Raw genomic sequence first — 26929 nt, forward strand, 5'->3', positions numbered from 1 at the left:
CTCCTCAGATTACGCTCCGAAAATAACATTTACATTTAGAGGTTTAAAATTCATTGTAAAAATGCAGAATTCCTGCATTTTTTTTACATCAGTCGATCCCCACCCCACCCCTTTCAGAAAGTGTGCAGCTCTCTGAAAAGTAGGGTAGGCTACACTATACCAGTCGGTAATTTGCACATATTTTAAAATGTTATATGCACACTTTTTATAACGAGGCATAACCCCAAATAAAATAGCCTTTTTTCAACAGCTGTCAGACTTTTGTCAAATGTTTTATTTATAAAATATTTAATAAGAACATTTGTTCATTCATGTAGATAAACATGATCGTATTTAAAAAAATAAAATAAAACATCAACCCTATCAAATGCAAAGGAAAATTAAAGCATTTGACTGTACAAAATACACTAAAGGCAAAATTGAAATCTTATACCTGTTCTTCAGACTGTACAGTTGTCTGGTTGTTAAAATAAACAGGTTTGTACTTGTTTTGTTAATACTTTGCCTTTGGCACAGCTACCAATATCTGATACCTGTACAAGGTCTTGCAGGCAATTGAAAGTGTGCAAGGCCAAAATAATGATTTAAGCAAGTCAGAGTTTTCTTTAATCACACATTTTGTTTCGGGGAGACCGGGGATGGTAGAAGCATCACATTAAAAAACACATGCAAAAAAGATTTTGCCCTAAAGCTATGGTAGGCAATTTGCTTTATAAACACTTCATTATACTGGTTGAAACTCTCTTCACATCCTGATAGCAAACAATAATAGAAGTGGTCTAAATATTAAAACATATAAACTATATATCTTCTGTGGAAGTTTCAGGACCAAATAAATGTTCGTCCAATCACTGCATTTGGTCCAAATGCAATAGCCTATGTTCTTCCTGCCCGTTAATATATGCATTTCCATACCTCCGTGCACTCTGCTCGTGCAGACGTTCCATAAGGCCATGCGGAGTTGTAGACAGACAATCACCGAGCGCCACAAACAGCAGCTACCTTTTACAGTTCCTCCTGAACCAAAACCACGAGCATATGCAGTGTTCACACACCATGTCCTAAGACATGGCAACCCGTGACGTTCACGTTCTCATGCGTTTCTGTCAACGCTTACCTATGCTGAATCTGCAGCAGTCAGGTGGTACAAGAGCTCTGTAAGTTAACTTTCATTATTATTGTAATGTTATGTGGTTTGATACAAGGTAATTTAACGCCGTGACGCTTTGCAGAATCTGCTGTGTGCCTTCAAGTATTTTGAAGGAGGCGTGGCTTTGGAGAGCGCTCTGAAGGGAGGGTGGGATTAAGTTTAGTTTATTCGTTTACAGGGGCAATGCACATTAATAAACATGGCTGTGAATGTGCCAAAAAAATCTATTTTTCATCTGTAGACCCTTGACAGAATGGGTCACCCGAAAAAAAAAATCATCTTATATAAATACACATATACACATAGAAAATGAACAAATACTTAAAAAAAAAAATACAAGTACATGATTACACATGGAAATCATACTAAAATACAATAATAGGATATTATCTAAAACAAAATATTGTGCTACATACGAGGTGAGAGAGATAGTGACAGGAGAAAGAAAATAAACAAGAGCAATTAATACAAGGAAATCTAAAATCAAAATATGAAGATACAGTACTAATGTTGACAGAACAGAGTTTTAGCCAATTTTTACGATGTATCCAGTGTTCTAATTGTTGCCGTGATGGAATTCCATTCCCTTGCAGATTTGAGTGAAAATACAGACTGACTAAATTTACATTTTCTGAGAGGAATAAAACAGTCCCCTCTTTCTCCAGCCCTTGTAGACAGTTATAATATTCACATACAGTGAAGTCAGGTGATGTATAGCCTTAAACATAAAACCTCTACATATTTGATCAGGTTATCCCAACTTAGCAAACTGTATTTTTTTTTTTTTTTAGTATTGAGCAATGATGAAAATAAACTGATTTTTTATCAAGATCTTATGCTTTCAAAGCTAACTTGCTATTGCTAGCCTCTCCACAATTGCCTACCCTACCTTTAACAGAGGATGTGATTGAGAACTGGACTCACTGGAGTCAATATAAGGGGTTGGCTGTAACATTTTTAATGAACTGTTACAACTATCCCCCTCCAAACAACCATAACATAGTTTTAGCATATGGGTTTGAAGTTAATGTGAATGCAAAACATCAAATTAAACTAGAGAAATAGCTAATTTAAGTTATGCAAATCAAATAATTGTATCTACAATACAATGATTGCTAGGCAAATAATCTTGATTTAAAAAAATAATTTCCTTCCTGTTTTCTGGTTATAAAATCTACATTGTTGCTCACAGTCACATGCCACTTCCCATGTGAGCTCAAAAAAGGTGATGGGAGAGTATGATATTGATAAAATCAGCATAGCACTTTTCTGACTTGTTAAACTGGACAGCGTTACAACTGACCCAGTGTTACAACAATTTCCGGTCTCCCCCACATATTAATATTAATGCATTGAATCTGAAAAATAAAACCATTGATGGAGACAAGTCTAATTGAAGAACAAATAAATCCAGAATCTATAAGGAAGTAGCTTACCTTCACTCCTTTTCCCTCAGGTGATTCCTTAGCTTTTTACCACAACAGATTATACTGAATATATAAATAATAATATAATATGTTTTAAATACACAAAGCTGAATAATGAACAACCATACTAAATCAGCTCATTTATTAGAGTTTCAGTCAATTTCATAGATAAAAAACAGTCAGGTTAAAACACACTAAAACATTTTCATGACCTACATTTGTACATTTTTACTGTGTTATAAACGGTAAAGTTCTCGCTGGAAAGCTTATAAATTGTAAGCAATTACATATGAATAACAAAGATATATGCTTTAACATTTACGATAAAGAATAAATTAATTATGAACAAAGGTACTTACCAATGGTAAGAAATTGGATTTTGATAAAAAAAAAAAAACATAAAAAAAAAAAAAAAAACACATTTATGACACAGAACAAGTATCATTTGAAAGAATCCGTGAGAATGTGTAAATGTTCATGGTTAAAATCCCATTTGTTCCAAAAGATTCAGTAGGTGTGTCTGCAATGCAAAAGAACAAAAGTCATCAAAAATCATCATTTCATATTCTCATATTCCCTAAATCTGGAAATATTATGCATTGTTCACAGAAAAATCTAAAGTACAATATGCACAAATGAAACAATTCTTTTCTTTTTTTTTCACTTTAATTTCATTATATTTGTATAAAATAAATAATAATTTTTAAAATACTTAATTTAATGAAGGAAAAAGCCTTTTTGTAACTGTGACGAGTACAAGGGTAGACTTGGGTAGGGATGACCAGGTCTGCCGCTCACTAAATTGAAGGACAATACTTAACGTAATGACCTTCACATATTATTACCTTTTTTCCCCTCTATGACTAGTAAGTGGAAAATAAATGGTGCAATTAGAGGTAAATAACCTCAGACATCAGGTGCAGGATAAGTCAGCAGTCATATTTAATATGGTAGGCCAGAGAATGTAGAGGAAATTAAACTTGAGATATACAATAATGCCATTTTTCCAATATTACCAGACTGAATTTATCAACATTTTGAATATTATTAAGGAGAGACTCATTGCTTTAAATCACTAAATCAGTGATTAAAGCAATGAGTAATATAAAGTATAATTTTAGGGTTGTCTACTCTCTCCTTTTAAAATGTCACTTTTGAAGCTTTCAGACCAAAAAAAGTGCTTAAGATCGGTGTGTCTGATTTCGCTATCAGTGACAAAGCAAGAATGGAACCAGGAACCAAGAAAGAGAAATAGAACTTAAAATAACAGGAAACAAGTTTTCACTAGTTCTTTCCAGCCATAAAGTGTAACCACAAGACAGAGAGGAAAGAAGAATACAGGTTAACTGTACGAGTTGGTAACTTTGCAGTGTAATTAAAATCAAAGTTTGCTCATCTGTTACAGATTGCTGTGTAGAAGATTATGGTGAAAAAAAAATCCTTTCAATTCCTTGAAAAACTGTACAAAGCACAAATATATCAGATCAATCATATACTCAACATACAATGTTTTTAAGGTGCAGAAGTAATATGGATATATTTAATACATTTGAATAATTTAATATGATTTACAAAACATTTATATGGGGTTATGGTGATTTAATTTTTATTTAATTATGCAGTTCAATAGGCTGGTGTGAACTGAACTGAAGTGAACTGGCCCTAACCTGTAAGACATGAGGACAAAAATAAAAACTCTCACCGGTAATAAACACAGGAAACCGTACGGAGGCGTTTTGGATCTGGAGACGAGTCAAACAGAAGAGGTAATCCGGTCGGTCCCGTGATATGACATCACATTCATGATAGGGCAAGACCTCGACTATGCCAGCTTTCTGACAGAAATCGATAAACTGCTGCTTCTTACTTCCCTCAGGACTGGACCTGTCGAGGAGATTATATGTAAGATTATAAGACTTACCTTTCATATGTTAGAGGAGAGTGGGAATTAGTCTGTGCCCACAACTGGGTAAGCAAGTACTAACAGAAGTAGCTAATGTTTAAAATAAATAAATAAATAAATTCTGCTTTATCAGGCACAGGCATGAAAACGGGTCAGGGGCGAAAAAGGTGTGAAGGATATTACCCCTCTAGGGGGGTCTGGGGGCATGCTCCCCCGTAAGAAAAATTTTAATATTCCATATTTTAAAGCATGAATCTTATGCATTTTGAGATGCTTTTTTTGCCAACCTGAGGAGAGCTGGAGAAACTTAATTTCATCCATGAGTCAAAAATTATTACGGCCTCCTTACTAAGTATTATGAAGGGGGATTGAGGGAATCTTTATTGGTGTCGATTTTCAGTCTCTTTTTGAATGATAGGCTTTACGCATCTGTCAATCATCCCCACTTGCTATTTGGGGGAAAAACCTAGCGCTATGATTGGTCGAACTCAAATTCTTCTTTTGGTGTTGCTTGATTTGAGGACTGCGTGTGCACAGAAGAGTCACCAGGTTTTTGCGTAGTTTAGAGTGACAAATCGTACCAGCGTACTTTGAAGTCAAGCGTATCCGCTACGCAAATTGCGTACAGGTTGAGCTCCTTTGTAACTTAATTTAGATATACCAGAAAATATTAAAATTATTGAAACCATCCAGGGCCAGATTGGGACTCATTTTCAGCCCTGCAGTTTCATGCCTCAGACCGGCCGACTTTAATTCACGACTGACTATATTAAAATAATGTAATTAAAACCTCAGTATATAAGTCTGCAATAGTGCACTGTTCTCTACAGCCTTGTAAATAATTGTATTTTTCAAAAATATTTTTAAATACCCATGATAGTACAAATGATAGTACAAAAAAGTTATTTTTATAGTTATAATAATGATTTTATAATGTGAACCATTGATTAATTCTCTAGCCATCTAGTGGTTGTAGTTAAAAATTCATGTTGTTTTAATTTTAATTTAATTAAGTGATTGCTTTCCAGTAGATGGCAGTAATTGACCACTAAACCCAGGCACATTTTTCATGTCTATCACTATGAATGAAATTTAGAAATGTAGATCTTTATTAAAGTGAATTTAACATAAAATGTTGCTATTTTATATAAATGTGTATACTTAAATTATTACAAATTGGGGCAGATAAATAAAACAAAAATCAGACAAAATTGCACAACTTTACAGTAAAATATTAAAGTAGGCTATTACGTTTGTTAAAAAAAAAAAATTACATGTTACAAAAACACATTTTACTCTCTGGTTGGACAGAAAAATGAAAAATGGCCAATGTGTAAGCAATAGCAAGCAACATAACATAAGTGATAGGCCCTATATTTTATTATTTGCCTACTATTATTACGATATGAGTAAGCTGCATACATGCCTTTATCTTTTGCATGTTTCCCCCTCTTCATTTTTATTTATGTACGTTACTTAAATCGGCCTCCGGTGGATTAGACCTTTTGCCTTACCATAATTTAGCGTTGATTTAGAACTAGTCCCGCTGTCCCGACAGACGTCACCTCATCCCTTCTTCTCGTATACTTTTGAGTGAGTCATCTTCTCCGAGCGCACACTCCGAGTCCCTCCTGACCAGGTTAATTTACCCACCGTGTGACATGATATCATTGACGTTGCGTGCAAATGAGTGTTAAAAACTCGATCGTGCATTCGTTTGTTTGTTTTTTCTTGCGCGGGTTAGGCTACTCAGCTTAGTACATTTGGCCACGTCCACGGTTTCTAGAGCATCCATATTTCAACCCAGTGCCACGACAACACCGGCCCTCGCGGCCAAATAATCAGACCGGCCCACCGGGAATTCTCCTGGTGCTCCCGATTAGCCAGTCCGGGCCTGAAACCATCACTCACCAAATTCAGTCAGGTAAATCGCCAAGGCCAGGCATGCTTTCAGCTTCTGATGGTGGTCCGCACTGGTGATGCAAGGCCCTTCGCGTTAATATTTCCATGCACTCGCGCTCCCTTCTGATTTCTACACGATTTACGTAGGTCACCTATTTTGGTTTCAAAACGGCCAATTTCGCCAAAAGGTGAAAGGTGTCAAGGCGAAACTAGAAGCTGGTATTGTTTCAGTCACAGCTGTGATCTTACCTTGCACTTTCCCGAAGCCTGCGACTGTCTCTATAGTGCAGAAACCATTTCCATTTCCCTTGTTTGTCCAACTCCTCCAGAATCCCCACAACTTTCTTCATGTCATCTTATAAATTTAACAAATATAAGTCCAATGAAAATATTGTCATACTGTGTATCAGTCCATCTCCAGTAAAACAACATACATAATTTCTGTAGCAACTTGATCAGTACCTAGAGTAAGTGTGTCAAGAGCCAATTCATCACACACTATAAAGCCTCCTTTTTCAAAAAGCTCTTGGTGAGCGAGGTTCACCACGTCATCGGGTCGGTCGATGCCAGCAAACAGGACGTTGGGCGACTTCTTTAATTCCAGCAAACAAGGCACCTGGTTGAATGGGGAAAAACAGCCATTTTAAAAGGCAACCTCAATCAAGTTCACAGAGAAAGAGTTTCTGAAACAACTGCTCAAAGTTTTTTCCCAACTTCTGCTACTTATATCAGTTTGACTGAATTACATAAAAAAAAAAACTCCAAAACAAACAAACATGGAAAAAAAAATGAAAAGGCATTTCATTCTTCTAATTCAACCCAAAAGAGATATCTGCTCAACAGATATGAAACTCCATCTCAGGAAAAGACTAATATTCTCTTATTTATCTGTATTGATCAATAATGTAATTATACTGTAAAATAAATAAATGCTAAAAGTGAACTAAGGCATCACTACATAATGTACACTGTGAAAAAATGTATATTAATTTTGAGATTTGCTAAAGATTATATTAAGTAGTGCCATTAAATAATTATTTTAAATTAATTATTCACCCCCCCCCCCCCCTTTTTATTTTTAGAATGTCAGATGACGACAAAGGTAATCTAAATGTAAAAAAGGGGAAATGAGCATGCACAGTTAAATATCCAATATCAAACATGCAATTTCAACCAATTAACAAATAAACGGAAACAAAAAGTCTCTAATATTGGCAAATAAGGTACTGAAATACAGTGATATCTAATATATACACTTTACTGAAGAATTAACACTAGTTCTAGAACTGACAAAACTGAGCTTCACTCATTCACTTACCTCACATATGTGCTCTGCAATGTCCTCATTCCTCAGTATAATGAGAAGAGGTGACTGACAATCGTCACTAAGGTTAAACTCGTTTGGCTCAACCGGTATGTGGCCTTCAATCTCCAACAGGTGCTACAAATCATAGAAATTCCCATGAAAATATTTCCTCACTGTTTTGGACCACTTCATAAGATTCTATTTATGCATAACTTTCTTACCTTGGTTTCTTCAAAGAAGGTATCTGTTGATGTGACAAGGATAAAGAACCTGTACTTAGTCTTGGAAGCTTGCCGCACAAATGACTTTATATTGTCATGAGGATTGTTGAAAGTGTCCTTCTTGATCCGACCACAGAATCCAGGATGTTGGCCAACGCTCTCTCGATTGTACTTCCTCTTGATGCCCTTTCCACTTGCCTCAACTGGACGAGGGAGAGTCTTCCTGCTGCAGACATCATTCATCATGGACTTGTATGTAACAGCGCATTGCTTTGTTATTTCTGAAATTCCGGCGAACTCAACCTCATTGCCTTTTTCACAGAAAAGTCTTTGAAGGTGTGGTTTGCGGTTTCTTACAGGCTCCATCTCTCTCTTGTCAGACATGTCCACTTTAATCTTAAAATCAGTAATTGATGACTGTGCTTTACTAAGTTCAACAGAGTTCTCAACTTCACCGAGATTTGAAAACTGAATTGTCATGGGACATGTAGCCTGGTTAGGATTTGACCAACAGTGTGATGTGGTACTGGATGAGCTCTGAGCTCTGACTTTCTTATTCTCTTTGAGAACCTGATTCATTTTTTTAGAGAAGATAAGGTACTCGAGATCAACTGCAGACCGGGTCACATCAGCCATACTTTGTTGTTCCTGCCAGTCATTTAAAGAGTTTTCAAGTCCAATGAAAGATGGTTTCATGGTGGGAGAGTTACTGAATGTTACCCGGTTTCCTTTTCGGTCCAAAATGGTGACAATAGATGAGGGTGGAATGTCAAATTTGTCATCCCTCTCACTCACATCTAATAGCTGACTGGAAGCCGCCTCCCTTCTGAAATACCTGCTCCAGTCAAACTGCTGTTTGCTTGTCTTAACATGTGGAAGGGAACTAACAGTGACCTCCCTAGTCGGCTTTGAACAAGTTTTTTGGATGCTGTAGTCTACAATGCCTTCCTCATCCCACGCAGAATTTTGGCGAGAGACTGTGAATTTGCTCTTTCTAGATTTCTTTTTTGGACTTTGTTCCCTGGTATATTCAGCAGTAAAAGTAACTGACAAAGGGTCTAATTTATATTTCTTTTCTTCCCAACAGTAGTTATCAAACTCTTTCCTTGCACGCTTTTTGTGCCTGTAGGAATACTTACGTTCAGATGTAATATACTTAGAACAAATAGGTTGATCATTGTCCCCACTAAATTCGATTTCACATGGATACAATTGGTGATCAACTGGTTCCTCAATTTGGTAATCAGTCCACGGTAAACCTTCATCAGATCCCTGGTAATATCCAGGCAAATCGTCTACATTGTCTTCTCTGTAAAATAGTTCAGAGTCGTTTTGAGTTGCACCCTCTATGAAGTTACTGTTCTCGTCATCTTTTTGTTGGGAGGTGGGACAGAGTTTGTTTTGCCTTAACTGGAAAGGGTCCTCACTGGGAGAACACTTAATAGTTAATGCAGATTCATCTTTGAAATCCATTGTCCCCGGGTATTTCCACCTTAGTTCATCATTGTGGGTTTCTTCATTATGTCCTATAAAGTCAGAGAATGGCTTTGTGGTAGAAACATGGGTGTGGGGAGTTACAGAAATTTTAGGTGGCAACTTGTCAACACAAACAGTGTTGTCAGGAAAGTAAAGGTGTTCGTGTACTTCTGAAAAACACGCCATTTCATCTTGCGTAGGAGTAGAGCACATGCTGTTTACCTCCACTTCTGAGGGTTTGTCAACTGTCAGAGCATGAGGAGCAACCATTTCATTACGAGAGTCAGTCAGGATATTGGGAGGCAAAGCACATTCTTGGTATGTTTTGATGACTTCATCTTCACAAGAGCCTTGACTTTTTGTCTCCTCATCAACAATTGTATCAACCTCAGCACTGACTTTAGATGTATCCTGTTGGCCTAAATCTCTTTCATCGTCTTTTTCTGATTTACTAATATCTAATTTGGTGGGTTCAACAGTACTTGCTGGTTTTAACTCATTCTGACATACTTCAAGAGCTTCTTGTTGGACCACTAAACTCTGCTGAAGGGTCTTGGTTTCAATCTCATCTTGCATTCCTTCCAAACTATCAATATCAGAATCAGGGGTATGTTTCTCTTGCACAGACATGGGCTCATCATCAGCTGAGCATGAATCACTGCTTAATTCAAGGGCATAATCTTCAAGGTATGTCTCCTCTGGTGTCTGCGGTTGTGTTTCACTCTTTTGTGTCTGCACATCATCATCGTCATCATCATCATCACTGAATTCCATATCAACACTGTTTATATCATCCTTTAGACCCAAAACAATCTCATCTAGGCGTTCCACCATCACTATGGACGTCTCATGTTCAGTATCACGTCCATCAAGGTTATCCCATTCCTTTGACTTACTCTCACCTTCTTGCATCAGTTCCTCACCTGTATAACCTTCATCTTCTTCCACAGGCTCTTTAGTGTCATTCCCTTCAATCGCATGGGATGATGCATCAATCAAGTTTAACTGATCTTTCGGATCATGCTCTTCTTTTGCACTAGAAATCTCCTTACACTTTTCAACTTTAGTCTCATCTGATGTAGCACCTCTTAGCTCATCAGCTGTGTGTTCTTTCAGGTCGTGCACGGGCTTAAGATCTTTTGCATTAGATGTCTCATTCTCTACAACTCTTGTTTCATCTGATGAAGTATCGCTCAGCTTATCAAAATGGTCAACTAGATTTGTGTCATCTAGTAAAGGTTTCAGTTCTTTTTTTGCATGAGAAGTCTCAATGTGCTCTTCAACACTAGTCCCATCCGATGTGGCATCTCTCAGCTCATCAACCATTTTTGGTTGATCTTTCAGGTGGTCATGCACTGGTTTAAGATCTTCCTTTGCATTAGAAGTCTCATTATACTCTTCAACTCTAGTCCCATCTGATGAAATATCACTTAGCACATCAGCATGGTCAACTAGATTTGTGTCATCTAGTAAAGGTTGATGTTCTTTTTTTGCATTAGAAGTCTCGTTATGCTCTTCAACATTAGTCTCAAGTAGTGAAGCATCTCTCAGATCATCTACCTTGTTGGCGTGACCTTTGAGATCTTCTAAAAGTTTAAGATCTTCCTTTGCATGAGCAGAGCATTTATGCTCAGCAATACTAATCTGATCTTGGCTAGGTGATTTAGAAGTCATGATTTCCTCAACATTTCCATCTTCCATAATTGTAAGACATCCATCTTGGCTATCTTCATCTGAGACCTCTTTACTTTCTTCACTTACAGATACACTCTTTTCCTGTACCGAAATGGATGCTCTGTGTCTGGTATCGTCAACATTTCCATCAACCACTGCTTCTGGGCACTCATCTTTGCTTCTATTTGTTTTAGAAATCTCTTTACTTTCGGCATTGACAGAAACATTCTCCTTTTGCAGTACTGCATGTTCTACATGGCCAGTTTCATTTTTTAAACTCAGAGCAAAACTTTTCCTACCCAAAATCAGACGATGTGGTTTTGAGAATGCTGACGGTTTTACGGGACTAAGTACTTGATGGAACACTCCAATCTTTTTCAGATCAACAGTGGACACTCTTGTGGATGCTTCAGTATTTGTAACATTTCTGACCTTTGGCAGTAGTAACCGAATACCTATTCTCATATTTGATGCTTGCTCACACAACTGGTTGTATGCACTATTTCTTTCCAAGAGCTGAGAATATGAGCAGTCTGTGGTGATGTCATTTTCATCATCAGTTTCAGTGTCACTGTCAGGCACTGAATTTTCCACTGGTAAGTCCACAGTAGATCTATAACTCTGTATCAGAGAAATGAAAATCAATAAATCAATATTAAATCACTGTACAAGAAGCAAAAATCTAAATATCACAGAGAATGTCCAAAATAATAAATCTCTTATAAACATATAAACATGACAAGTAACTGAAGGCTAAAAGCCAACAATAATTAATTTTCCTAAAAATATATTTAAAAAAATGTTTAAAGAAATTCTATACATTTTAGAGATTAACAACTATGCATCTAAAAGCTCAGAGTTCAATACAGTGCAATTTTAATCATGTAAAATCGAATACATTACCATCATTGTTGTAACCTTTGGATTGAGGGAGAGACTTCTCCCAGAAGGTGAATGGCTTGGTGCCTTTTCATGCTTACAAGTTGGTGATATTCCACCAGGATGTGATGCAGTGTCTTTTATTCTGCTTTGATTTGAGACTGAACACAGATTCACAGGCTCGCCATTTTTCACAGAAAGATCCAAAACCTCTGTTGAAAGAGGCACAGACCTAGACGAGTCCTCTTTCGAGCTCAACTCAACATTGAGCAATGACACAGCATTTTGAATGGCGTTAATGTCCAGATGAACCTTTTCAACGTCCTTCCCCTTTGGAAGTGCAGTACTATTTTCAAGGTGAAATAACCTGGAAGTGTGTTTACTATAGAAAAGTCCAATCCACATGTGAAAAATAATATGGACATCCTCAAAGGTGTCTTCAATGCTGAAGTTCCATTTCCTGTCAATAGTAGGTAAGAAAAAAATTGTTAACAGAGCCTTTTTGGAATGCCTATATATGGGTTACGATGACTCAAATGATTACCACAAAAACTGTTGTAAAACTCTTTTATTATTTTAAGTATGTGGCGATTTTGTGCCAAACTCAGACGTTTGGTTTTCGGAAATATTTTACATTGGTTTTACAAATTCTACTGATTTGTCACCACCTAGATAAAAATGTTATCCAGCCAATTAAGCATTTTTTTTAAACTGATCAGTCTGAGCCTGATCTTTTATTTTACATCAGCTGTCAAGCACCAGTAGGTGTCAGTAGGTGGTGGTATGCACCCTTAAGTTGGTTTTCCAACCGCCATTAAAAGGAAAAGAAGAAGCTAAAATGTGCGCAAGAACTGTAGGCTGAAGAGCCCTGCGTTCCATTCGGAAGGGCTGATCCCTATGCCCTAATCCCTTCAAAGGGTTTTCCCTCCAGAGTGAGAGCTTCGAAGGGATGAAGGGTGTGGGGTCAAAAAAAACCTTTTTTTTGGAACGAATTTCTGCATCATCTTAATGAGACAATCAAGGAGGCATCTTCATTGCACATTTTGTATGCTGGTTGACCCCCCAAAAAACAATGAGTAGCTAGATTGTGTAAGCTGCGCCTTTTGTTTAACATTAGTTTATTTCTTTATGTATTTTTGGTTTATCACACCAAGGCTTATTACGTTAAATATAATGTATATTGTGTCTATGTATTTGAAACATTTGAACGGATTGATAAAGACAGCTGTAAAGTATTTTTGTTGAAGTACGATGTCGTTTTGACCATAATAATGTGCCAAATCTAACTCGTATAAATGTTACAGTACTATAGAAAAATATTATACATACATTTATAGCCAAAAATCAAACTCCGAGCCTCCTGTACCCATTCTGTGATGCAAAACAACTTCCCTGAGCAAAGGATCATAGGGGCCCCAAGTGTCCATCAGTTATACCCTTCGAAATCCTTCATTCTGAAGGGCCCTTTGAAGTGGCAATTTTTGAGCACGTCAAGCACCCTTCATTATGGCGGCCATGATTGTTTTCACTCTGAAGTGCCCTTCGGAGGGTGATATATCCCGTATGGAACGCACCGTCATTTTAGGTTTACATATATATATATATATATATATATATACTATAAATAAATCTACACAGACTCGGTATCAATATGACTCGGATTGGATCGTGGGCACAAAAATCGGGATATCCCTATTTGTAATAGTCTTGATAGAATCAGTAAGAGCATGTTGACAACTACACACCAATCAGTAATTGTTTTCATTTTTTTATAGCAAAAGTGTGTATATGAATATATAGTTACATTATAGCTGTATAATTTCTAGCTTGTTGCAATAAAAAAACAACTTATTTTTGAGTTTGCATTTCTAATTTTAGGTGAACTATTCCTAATATTGTCACTAATCAGAAACTTAACTAAAAACAATGTTCAGATTTTTGTCTTGGGTGAATGGTTTGTCACCACAAAACAACATAAAAACAGTATTCAATTTTCACTACAACAAGAAGAGGTACTTACCCATGAAGTGCTCGTGTGACAGTTTTGTCTATACTGTCATTGGTGAATTTGCTGTCAAATTTAAAATCATAATCTTCTTCCCAAATCCTCATCACTTGGATCTTTCCCTCCTTTTCAATTATACGTCTGTTTCGTAAAAATCTTGATTTCCGCGCTTTTGTCTTGGGAATGAATGACATTGGCTTATCTGCAGAAATCAGATGCTTCCATTCTGTTTTGCCTCCTTCCTCTTGATGACAGGAGGCTGCTCCATCTTTGGGTAGGTTCAGATGAAGCCCAGTCTTCAATGACAGAGGTGAATCTACACATCCAGATGGAGAAGAAACCTGGGGGGGTGGACCTGACAAACCTGACAGCAGAGAGGTGGGCTGTGAGTAAGAATGCTCTTTTGATATTTCCAAAATCAGTTCCCCAGTCACTAAAAGACCTTCTGGGAAAGGAGACCTGGGGGGTAATTTAAATCTGGTGGATGGACAACGAAGAAGAGCATGAAGGACTGACTGCGGGGAGCCGCTAGCCTCCTGTCCAGGTTTGGCTTCTAAGTTCGATAACACTTTATCATTACTTGAACCGAGGGCCAAGTCAGCCAGTAAACTCAATGCATCTGAGGGCAGAGATGCACCCATGCTCACACTCTCTGCGCTGGCTTTGCCATCAACGCTAATTCTTCTCCTTCCTACCCTATCCCCAAGCGATGATATGAGCTGCTGGTCAGTGTGTTTAGCTATTTCAAAAGGTGCTGATGTGTCAAAATTGAGGGACCCTGTAAGAAATAGACAAAAACAGACAAAGCATAAAATAGCAGTAGCAAAGGCTCATAGTAATGCAGACACGCAAAAGAATAAGAGGAAGTATGACAGTGGCCTTCAGAAGCAGAATGACAGGCAGACAGAAGAAAAAAGTTGGAGAAGGAAGAACACATGGGGCCAATTTTAATACACCAGCATAATCATGTTTCAAGCCAGTCTAATTTAATGGCTACTACAGAAAATGAAACATTCACAAAGGATTGAGGTTTGAAACTGGTAGCAAATATACACATAGCTCTTTCTGGACACTTTCCCACTCTTGCTATTTGAACTTTTGTTTAATAACAGAATATATAAACTAAAAATTCTCTTACCATTTTCTTTTGTGGCCTTGTGAATAAGACCTCTCCAAGAGACAGGTTGTTTGGTTATCTCCACGGGTTTCATTGGCGCATGTTGTTCCTTATCATTCATGGGCTGTGATCCTTTGTCTTTCAACTCATTCTTGATAATATCACATTTCAGATCCACAACGGTGTCCAATTTTCTTATTTTTGATTCTGGCTCTGCTTTATCTGGCTCAGATTTTGCACTGTTACCAGGGGAAGGAGATTTCGCCCTCTTTCCCCTTCTGAGTACAGTCTTTAACTTGCTTATAGATATTGCACTGTACACACTATGTTTTGTTTTCTTTTTGATTTTGTCAGGGGAGGATACTTTAGGGTCCGAGAGCATGGATTGGTCAGATTCTCTGGGGGGACTGGAAGTTGCATCTGTTTGAACAGTAACAGGATGATCTTTGTTAGTTTGTTGGAGGCCTACATTCTCATTTGATGTAGCATTCATGGACTTTTCTGAACATAAATCCTTACTTTTGTCAGTTTCTAATGGGTTGTTTTTGTTAAGTTTTCTCAATATATTTAATGCTGACAAGAGAGCACTTGGCATTTCACTTGAAGGACTGTGCGCCATGTCTTCGCCATCAATGACAACTGGATTTTTACAGGGTAATTCTTCCATCACCATCGAGGGAGATTCTCCCTTACTTTCCACTATTTCTGTGGATTTGTTTTCCACAGGAGAAACTGTTTCTGCATTTGTGTCCATGTTCATCTCAACATGCATTTTCTCACTTTGTCTCTTGTTTGCAGATTGTACATCAACATCTGAACCATGCGGGACAAAAACTCTGCCACAGGTTGTGATTATGGTTTTTAGACCATATCGTTCCCTCAAGCTAAATCCTTCCATCTTCCTCTTGGGTGCACTAGACAAACTTTGTTTTGTGGTATCGGCCTGTGCGTTCACTATAGTCTCCTCAATCTTTGCAGCAGCTGATCTCAAAGAACGCTTCAGATTGGCATCAGTATTCCACAATCTTTTACGCCTTGGAAGAGACCGCCAGTCTCTTTTTGAAGGACTAGTTTCATTTTTTATACTTTGATCAAGTATAGTTTCTGTTGACACACTTAAAGGTTCTTGTGTTTGTTTGGCTTCACTCAGATTTCGATTCACTCTCCTTTGCCTGCGTCCCTTGCCCCTTCTAGTTGAATGTGGCCTTTGATTGATGTCATCAGCATGCATGGTCTCAGACGGAGTCTGCTCTTTTGTAGGGTCATCTGTGGAGTTCACTGGCAAAACGAGAGGCAAACTTGAGGATGGTAAATCAACCTTTTTTTTAACTCCTTTTTTGATCTTCATGGTTCTCCAATGAATTTTGCGCTTCCTACCTTTACGCCTTGAAAAGGACCTCCGATTTACTTTCTTGGCATGATCAGCCATTGTTTTCTCAGGATGTATATTATCCTCCATCCTCCCAGCAGTACCAACTTCTTCTGTTGATGTGATTAATGGTGTACTGCTTGTGTGGACGTGAGTCTCTTTTGTGGATAAATCTACACAGACTTCATCAGCATCTCCTTTAGTACTCCCTTGAGATGTTTTATCAACATCAGTGTCAATACTTACACAATTCTCTGTAGGGACATCACCCAATTTGGGTGACACTGTGGAAGTTGGATCCTCCAACACACTGTCAGCTACTGTAACTACAGCTGTTCCAAGTTTTCCAAGGCCATCTGGCAAAGCAGGTTGAGGCTGCTCTGTAGACAAATGCTTGTTTGCATCTTTTTGTTTTTCAACTTTTTCAACAGTCCTGTGAGAGGTCTCACTTTCAACAGGGGCATCAGTCTGTGGGACCTCCTCAGGTGATGATATACAATAATAGACATCATCGTCATGATCATCACCACGCTGCTGTCGACCAGTAGTGAGTAACTCCAGTGCTCTCACTACTGGAATTGTAAAGCCACAAGGCTCATCAAAATAGGATTTTAACCGAGTGCCAGTCTCCTGTGACCATTTAGGTGATATCAGAGTAAAACCACCAGGCACATCAAATTGGTCTGGAAACATACTGGCTTCCCTTGTGGGAACATCCAACAGTCCTGGGTGAAAAAGAGTGCCATATTCTTGCAAACACTTCTCTAAAGAACTTTTAGAGCACCCCTGCTGGTTTGGAGGACATTTTCCCATCTCTGTTTCTGCATAGTTGAGTGCTGGAATGACTTGCATTATTTCTGATGACACTTTAGTATTTGTCAGGTCCGACTTGGCATCTAAACATAAAAACACACAAAAGAGATGCTTTTAAGATGTGCAAGACTTGCAAATGAAAAGATACATAAAAGTACACTGATAAAAAAAAAATAAAAAAATGAACAAGTCAAATTATTCCTCTTCTCGTTACCTCTTGGCACAGTTCTTGAGTCTGGGAAAATAAACATGCCTTGAAGTGCAGCTGCCTTACCCGACTTTGCATCTACAAATAAAGGAAATTATGTTTTCACAAGATAAACAGCATCAACATAGATTTTCTGTCCACTTTTTAAGTTGGCTCCAGGTGTATTTTTCATTGTTTGTTATATCCATAGAGATTAAAAGAGCACTGAGACAAGAGCCAAACTTACCAGCTTCAAGATAAATTTGTACATTACAAACATAGATTTGAAGCAAAAAAAAGATAAAGGTACAACACTATGTACTTAATAGGGCTGCCCCCTAATAGTTGACTAATTGTTAGTCGACAAGAGGAGGCTTAATAAACCAAAATTTTATTAGTCTGTTAGTTGCAGAAAAAAAAAAACTCCACAGGAAGTGGTGAAGTCAGTGAGGGACAGATCGTTAACGGCGGGTCCTTGTCGTAATTATAGTATTTCAGGCAGGAAATCCAAATGTTCGCCTATCATCCATCAACCTCAAATATGGTTTGTCATTTGAAACATGTAAGTAGGAACAACTTTACATGGCTGCTCACTCTAACATTAACCTAGATAAATGTGTGCTATTATTAAACAGTGTGTCGAATCATGATTCAGATCGCGTGTCAAACTGCCAACAGCTGAAATCACGTGACTTTGGTGCTCCGAACAGCAGATTCGACACACTGATTCATCTGTGCTCCAAATCTTTCTGAAGCATTGTTTTGAAATCGGCCATCACTAAATAAGTCGTTATTTTGTTTTTTTTTTGGCGCTCCAAAAATATTCAGAAAATAATATTTTTTAAAGTTTATAGCTAAATAATCAGATATAACCAAGTATACATTTAAGATTTTGGGTAATGTAGTACTTCACCAGGATTTGCGCTGTTAAATATGTTTAAATGACATTAAAAGCAGCGTGCATCACTGATTAACAACCTCAGAGCTGACACAGGTTTGACTTTAAAGGTTTATATGTTGGTGTTAAAAATTAATTTGATTGGAATTGGAGTTGCACTCCACTGGGCAACGTCTTACCTTCATAAGAGAAGAGGTGTGAAGAATGTAACAGTATAAGGAAACCAGAATCTTCCAGTGGTATAACAAGAGCCTTGTCAATGGAAAAGATCATAAGACAAGATTCGTTTAGAAATTTAAGTAATTTTTGATGAAATATTTCCCTCTTCTCCATATTTACCATGTCTTTTTCCTTTAACTCGTGGGCTATCTGAGCAAGATCATTTTTTGCCTTAGAGGAGACAACATCATACAAGTTGAAACATCTGCCATCTATGCAAACTGTGGAGAGATGTAGGAAAACAATTTAAAAGTGTTGTCAAAGCGCTCATTTACAGTTTTAGTACCAATATGGGTGATAATGTCAATTACCAAAATAAAATTTTAAACACACCTTCACCCACAATGCAAGTTTCAAAGATTTCCCGTGGCAAGGTCCTCTTCAGTTCAGACACACCAATTGCATGGTCAATTTGAACTGTCTTTGGGCTGAAAATACAGTTTGCATTTCATTCCTATAGCTTATAAGAAGATGTATAGTATTTCTAAATAATCCACCTTTGATGGGTTTTTTTTGGTGCATTATCAAATGAAATCTGGTTTATAGAATCTGAGCAAGAGGGTCTTGCATAAAACATACAGTTTTGCTGGGAACCAGGCTCCACTCGCAGACTGAAGACCAACATCATAGACAGTGGATTCAATCTTGAATTGGCCAATCCATGGTTGGTAATGAAATACTACAATACAAGATACCGCTTATTCGTAATTACATACTTTAAATACACTGAATATTATTCAAAACATGGAACAGTCAAGTTTAAAATGCTATACAACAAATGAAAGAAAGACAAAGAATAAGATTTTGAATAAATCAATCACTATTTGCCATATTTGCAATTTCACCACATAAAGAGAAAAAAAACATGCAAAACTATCCATAATTCTTACCAGTTTTGTCTTGGCTTGAAAAGAAACAGTAAAGAAAACAGATCATTAGTTGTCAAAATCATTATCATAGGTAAAAATTAATGTTTGGTTTAATAAAATTCAGAAAAAGTTGTTTAGTCATAAAAATGCATATAAAATCTCAAAGAGAAAAGTGATAAACCTCTTTTGCTCCAACTCTGACGTGGTACTCATCTTCCCATATGAAAATGCCACGATGGCAAATGGACAAGCATGTCTTGGACATGATTCTGCTTTACTGCTTCCATCACGGAGTTCATACATATAGTACTGCAAGACAAACCAACTTTGTTGATATACAGTTTGATACTAAGGAAGGAAGGAAGGAAACTGTTTCTTTTGAGAGCTGCATCACCTGTGTTCGCTCATAAGCCAAGAAAGAACTAGTAGTTGAAGACACAGCACCAAGCTGATCTGATACGTGGCAGTCAAAGCCAGGTGTTGGAGGAGTAAAATTCTGGGTGTAGTTGTCTGTAACATCTTTCACTCTCCCCTGAAATATACAAAAATATGTTTGCATGTGGTGCATTACGATAAATCAGCACAAAGCAACAGAATTTGGGTGGAAGAATAACAATTTTCCACCAGTTTGTTAAATGGGTACCTTGGTCAGCTTCAAAAGGACAATGTAGCCAGTCTTGCCATCATACCAGCGCTTCAGGTCAAGGCAGTCTGAGTATTTTGAGATATAGAAACCTAATTTAAGTGCAAAAAACAGAAATATAATGTGATGACAATCGCCTCAACCAATAACAGAAAACGACTCCACATCAATCAGTTCACTGCAAGCTGTATTCGACACACATTTCTAAAGACAATAGCCAAGGTTTAGATTTAAATGTAGAGATTAAAATTGTTCTCAGCTTATTCAGGTTTAAATGGTGTTAAATATAAATTATGGGTTGAAAACTGAAACTTCAGCCCTCAAAGAGACATTTATGTTACAAAAACTACTGTCTGAATATAAACTCAAACAACCAAACAAACAAAAAAAAACACTTCTTAGTACCTCAGAAATTCTGAGAAATGTTTTTCATAACCAACACACGCAATTAACAGACCGTCCAAAACTGGAAAAACTAGTTTTTCTGCTTTTTTGTAGATGAGAAAAAGGTGTAGTGCAAGGACTTCTAAGAAAGATCTGATTGCCTCAACATGTTCAACTACAGTGAACAAGTTTAATCTCTACAAAATCTCTACAAAACTTGATAATTCTGCTTACTTAAAATTGGGAATATCATAACTCAAAAAAATTGATTTAAACTGACTACCTCAAATTTTTGGAGTTAGCCCAACTTATTCTGGTTTACAGTGTTTAGATTTAAATGGTGTTAACTATAAACTATGGGTTGAAAACTGAAACATCAGCCCTCAAAGAGGCATTTATGTTACAAAAACTACTGTCTGAATATAAACTCAAAACCTCAAAAAAAAAAAATAAAAAAACAACAAAAAAAACCCCATCTCTTTAGTTGAAGGTGTACCTCAGAAATGCTGAGAAATGTTTTTCATACCCAACACACGCAATTAACAGACCAAAACTGGAAAAAATAGTTTTTATGCATTTTTGTAGATGAGAAAAAGGTGTTGTGCAAGGACTTCTAAGAAAGATCTGATTGCCTCAACATGTTCTACAGTGAACAAGTATAATCTCTACAGTACTGCTAATTATTAAGCCAACAAGTCCTAGTCTCACACAGCTGGCTTTTGTTCAACAGCATAAAATCTGGTCCAGACAATAACAAATAATATAATACAATTCAGAAAAGTAGAATAACCAGTTCTACTAACTGATATCCAGTTAACTTGCTACTGAAATGCATAAAAAAAAAACTAGTATTTTTCAAAGATTTATTGAAAATCAATGGCAAATCCAGCAAAGATTTCTTTAACAAATTGTATCAGCCAATGTAAGCATGACCCTGAAAGCATGACTTTTTTCCAGGCTGGTTGACAAAAGTGCGTGCCAGAAAAGCCAGCAAAGCAGATTACACAGAGTTCTCGATATTCTTGTGTACATCAGAATGTCAGCGAACAGACTGTGTCAATGATATAAAAAGCTGAGACCAATCCCTGACAACACACCAACATTGGCTGGGCCCTAAAATATGTTTGCATAAACAAAAAATGATGCTATACAACAGCAACTTAACAGTCAATAAATATCACAAACTTTACTCTTATTTAGTTGCTTAACATTTGTAAAGAGAGACATTGCTTTTACACTTTCAAAGCTGTGTGCATGTCAAGACTTTCCCCTCTCAGGAACCAGAAGTAGCACAAATAACCACATAAACTCGGCCTAACTTACCAGTTACACCATCCATAAAAATAGTAATACAATGAAATATGAAAACCCTTAATCATCTGAAGGCCTTAATTAAATTGACTGAGAATGTGTGCTGAATTTCACTATATGGTTAAACAAATGGCCCATTTGTCTTCTCAAACCTGCTTTAAGTCAATAATAATCCAAGATTATGTCTATTATTAGTAGCTGTAGTAGTTCTGTATGACCCATATTGCATTGTGATATTGTTGTCCACCAAACACTCAGATCTTCCACCTTAAATGTACTTGTGCAATACAACATGCATTACTCCTTAATAATTATTTGCTCATCCTCAAGCCATGATACACCCACCATGGGACTGTGACAGGTTCCTTAGCTAGAAATGTGATTCACTTCTCCATATTATGATAAAATCTTCCACCAGTAGTTTATAATAGCCCTGTAGCCTCAAGTAAATTTGAGAAGGGAGTCAAATGTTTAATTTAGACTGCAGTAAATACTTCAGTAACTAGGCTATTTGATATCATACACTAGTGGGAAGGCCTGGGTAAAGGCTAACCTTCACTTTCCCTTTCTATAGATTCATTACATCTCTTAAGTAGAAGTTCAATTCATACTTTCACTTTTCCTTTCATATGTAAGAGAATAGACTATGGACTTATGCAGTTCTCCTGAACACTATTATTATTAAAAGGCAATGTTTTAACAATCTGTTGTATACTATGGTTAGCAGAGCTCGGCCGGACAAGTAGAAATATAACCTTAGCATTGAGCTTTGGTTACTGTATCATATTGAGGAACCAAAGTTCAAGCAAAGTTATTTAGAGTAATAGTTTTAACAGTAATTCATTAACACTATTTCTAAAAAATTAAACTAAAAACTGTGATATACACTTATCTGAAGTTACAAGTTGAACTGAAACTGGGCTGGGATTTCTATTTTCCAGCATGCTTTGCCCGTGGCACTAGAATGGGAAAGTAAACGCTAAAATAAAGAATTTGTGTTCTAGCACACAAGAACTCAAAGTAAATCAACTAAATATTTTATGTTAATTGTTATCAAAATGTATGAGTTAGCCAACTCAGTACTTCAAGTTAGAAGCAATTAACATGCATGAGTACAACAAACTCAAAATATTATAGTTCTGCTTAAAATTGGGAACATCATAACTCAAAAGATTTTATGTAACTGATTACCTCAATTTTTTTGAGTTAGCCCAACTTATTCGAGTTAACAGTGTGGAGTCAATTGTTTTATTTGTAATAAAGCAGTGAAACATGCCAAATTGTGCAGACCATTTTTGGACAAGCTGTCACACAAAGAAATTATGAACACATGCAAAAACAGGAGAGAACCAACAAAATATTAATTATGTATATCAATGTATGCTTTTCCTGTGAGTTTTTTTTAATAACTTGCATAATTAAATAAAACCTGTAATTTTGTCAGATAAACAACTTAACCAAGTTTAGCATTTTGTTCTTCCCTCATATTTAAAACATATAAAATATGTTCCTCATATTTTGATAGCTTATTCAAACTTGTAGAGTCATTAAAAACAAATATCCTCTCCAGACATCACTTTTGGCCACTACTGAATCTACATTATAGGACATTCACTGAATCAGTCTACTGAAAATCATCCAAGTAACTGTCATCGACAGTATCACATACATATCAAGTCCCGTCAGGCAAGAATGAAGGCTTCAGAACCTCCCCTTGTCTGATCTTGTTGCAGTCACATGTGAAATATTATCTTGTGCATGCAAGTAAACACATCAGGTTGTTATGCTGAAATGATCACCAAATAATGCAATGGCTACTTTCTTTACCTTTCAACGGGTCTCCAAGAGTAGTGCATTTTGCTTTTCCAACCAACAAGCCTGTTTCACCAACTTTCCTTGCCTGTGGGAAGACAAATGTTGAATTAATGGATTTGATGACACACAATGTAGAGTTTTGAAATCTGGCTGATTCAATAAGCTCATTGAGTTTTGTACTTCTTACCCTGTTTGCATCATCAAGTAACAGGAAGCCAAATGACTCTTCAAGTTCCTGTTCAGAATAACCTTTTTCCCGTTTCTCGGAACGAAAGGCAGCATACTATTGGGAAAAAAAAATCATTATATCATGACACAAATCTCACTAAATCATTGTATATTAAGTATAAAACAGTATAAAACGTACCCTTTTTTGTAAAGCATCATTGTTGATCAAATGGGCAGAGTTGTACGTGAAACATTCTTTTGATTCCTCATACAAATAGTTGTCACGAAGTGGAGCTAGAATACTCTCGTTAAAGGTTACTGAGCCTGGATGCACAGGCTCCAGAAGACCTAGTAAGACAGGACACATGTCTAAGTTATACTAACTGTGTCACAATTTTTGAAAACATTCAGTCCTTTCAACAACAAATAAAACTGAAGGTTTTAAAATGGCAACTAGAGAGCACGTTTTCAAAGCACTTGAAGGTCATTGAACATATTTTCAGATTAACATTTAGTAAAAGCAATAACTCTGGTTGAGAACTCATTTTGTGAACAAAGGGCTTGGTAAAAGAACCAACAACAAAAAAAAAACTGGTTGAACAACTCCTCTAAAACAACCAAAAAAAAACATATTCTGCATTAAAGAAAGGACATTACGCAACTCTTCTGCTAAACACGTTCATTATGTGACTATTGTGCAATACTTCTGTAACAGTTGTTTTTTTACCACACTAATCTCCCAAATGTACCAAATAACCATATTGACAAAAATGAATTCCTTAAATTATGCAGTCTGTCATCTAAACATGATGGATTTCCATCTTTTCTAATTGGAAAATACAGCTTAAAATTGTAGCTGGTTTCTAGTTGGTCTAAGCTGGTACCAGTAGATCATCATGGACCAGCAAAAAGCCTGTTATGCACTACTAATCATACCAATTTAAGGTGGTAAAGCTGGTTTTTGAAACATGACAACTCTCAACCAGCTATTAATCATTTTAGACCACCTAATATTTGATGGATACTTCAAACTCAACACAAATGGAGGAATGGGATTCATAACCAACGCTGTATATAAGCATTTAAGCCTTATTTGTCTTTAATTTTTGTCAAATTATGTCATAATTTACATTTGCAAATCTCAAAACATAGAATAAGAAGACCTTCCATATTATAGCTAGATCATGCACAAATATCTATAATAATGGGCACATATAATAAATAAATATAGGCCAGGTCTAATAGATGACATTGCAAAGCAGTGAACTAAAAACATGATTGTAGTGATCCCTTATTCAAAAAGCATGGAGCAAGGTAAGACTATCACGTGTAGATTTACCAGGCCCATGCTGACTCCACTGCAGAACTGGTTTAGAGTTAAGGGCAACCAACCAAACCAGTACCCGTGTCTTCTTTCAACCAGAATAGGACAGTTGTTTAATAATTTTACACTAGTGCTGCAACGGTGTTGGCTATATTTAAATTCCCATAACTGAAACTCAGAAATAAAAAAACAGTTTCGTTGGCTATCAACACAAACAAAAATAGCACCAAAAAAAAAAAAAAAAAAAATGAGTTGGTTTTGAATGGATATAGGCCTATAATACGTATAAACAGATGTTTGTTGCATAAATTATACCAACACTATTGACGTCAAAACAGAAACTAAACGTGTCGGCGAGTCCACTAACCCCAGTTACCTTGTGTTGATCGTGTAGTCACATTCTCCATGAAGACGAGGCATAGATCCCAGGTTTTCGCTTTGGACTCGATATATTAGATATTTCTAGTACTCGGTGGCTCACGACATTCCACGTAAACGAATAAAAAGATACGGTCTTTTCGGTAAATAGTCATGAAATGTTTATTGAAAGCTTTAAGGATAATTAATAAGTTCGACGACTAGTCTCTCAGGCTGAAATGCGTTTTGAAGGACTTGGACTGTGTGACTGTGTTGAAACCAGGAAGCGAATCCACATAAAGACAGCAAAGGTTGGGCTGTGAAAACGAATGGCTGCCAGCGAGTTGGTCTGAAGGCCTGATTTTAACCGATTTCTGACTGGAATGATACTAATTCACTCGACAGCGCGCGCTGTCGAATCGAGGGATGCGGCGATATCTAGACAAGCGTATCTCGCGCGAGTAAAAGCGAAACGAAATAGAAACAGAAAGTCAAAAGTTTGCGTCCATCTTGTGTCCCTCGTGCAGTTCCGTTTGGCGTCGCTAGTAGTCGCAGCACAGGCGAATTGAAACGACGACGTTCGACGCTAATTATACGCGGATTTAACTCTGCATGTCGATTTAATCATTAAAAGGACTGTGCCTGTGGATATATATATCGAGAATGAGTAGACCTCAGTAGCTTGAAGTACACAAACAACAGTTCTTGCTCTAAAAAGCCACGTTTACTCTTCCGGCCTCTAGGTGGAGCGCTTCCGTTTTCTGCATTCCTGGACTCCTATCTTGCGCCTAAAAGAACATTCAGTTCTGGACGAAATGTTCACAGAGTGAATTAGAGCAAAACAAAACTGTGTTGCCCAGCTTTGTCTGCCAAACTTTGGTCGGACAGAGCCAAAAGAGCAAATATTTAAACCTAGTTTTAGAGGAATGCGTATACAATAAAGCAGCAAATGTTTAATAACATTGAACTATGAATCAACTTATTTTAAAGTAGAAATATATTAATTTGAGGTTATAAAATTATATATACAGTATAGATGCAAACTCCTCACCTTTTTGAGATCAAAATAGGTCACTTATGGGATTTGCATAGATCCAATGAGAAAGTGTTTATGGGGGTGGGGGGTGTTACAAGGATACTTGGGTGTTTCAATGTACTTTGTTTCCTTTACTCTTACTTTAAAAAGTGATGTCTTTAAAGGGGAATATGTTATGTATTTGAGGTCTGAGATGTGGGAATGGTGAAGAGAGATGGCAAACAGTTTGCAGTTTAGATGAGTATTGCCATCTAATCAGCCAATATTGTCTTAAATATCCTGCATTACAGTTTTGGATATATATGGTATTAAAATACATTAAAAAAAACCTTAAAGTAACTACAAATGAGCACGTAAAGCAAATATATATATAAAAAAAACATATTGTGCAAAGCATGCCCCCGCCCCATCTAATGTTCTCACCGGTTTAACTCCCTTGCCTGTTTGCATCCCTGATACAGTCAAACCAAAATGTA

General features: G+C 36.9%; 1 protein-coding gene across 4 annotated transcripts; it reads right to left on the reverse strand.

The window, feature by feature from the left end:
- Positions 1-477: 477 nt before the first annotated feature.
- On the reverse strand, positions 478-26121 carry tasor2 (transcription activation suppressor family member 2). Of its 4 annotated transcripts, XM_067394491.1 has the most exons (23): positions 25428-26121; positions 23936-24084; positions 23756-23851; positions 23581-23653; positions 20059-20150; positions 19810-19947; positions 19597-19724; positions 19437-19450; positions 19126-19225; positions 18880-18974; positions 18667-18767; positions 18507-18579; positions 17457-17528; positions 16438-17325; positions 15082-16338; positions 13959-14721; positions 11963-12398; positions 7910-11680; positions 7701-7823; positions 6845-6998; positions 6632-6737; positions 4280-4461; positions 479-3097 (listed from the first exon to the last, which is right to left on the reverse strand). In XM_067394491.1, the coding sequence occupies exons 1-23, from the start codon at positions 25465-25467 to the stop codon at positions 3000-3002; spliced, it is 8949 nt and encodes a 2982-aa protein (XP_067250592.1). In that variant the 5' UTR covers positions 25468-26121; the 3' UTR covers positions 479-2999. The 4 variants fall into 4 exon arrangements, with proteins under 4 accessions (XP_067250593.1, XP_067250592.1, XP_067250591.1 ...); XM_067394492.1 differs by having other exon boundaries at positions 478-3097; positions 13959-14307; positions 15082-17325; XM_067394490.1 differs by having other exon boundaries at positions 15082-17325; positions 25437-26120.
- Between the last annotated feature and the right edge of the window lie 808 nt (positions 26122-26929).

Source organism: Chanodichthys erythropterus, chromosome 9, assembly GCF_024489055.1.
Source record: "Chanodichthys erythropterus isolate Z2021 chromosome 9, ASM2448905v1, whole genome shotgun sequence".
Classification (NCBI taxonomy): Eukaryota; Metazoa; Chordata; class Actinopteri; order Cypriniformes; family Xenocyprididae; genus Chanodichthys; species Chanodichthys erythropterus.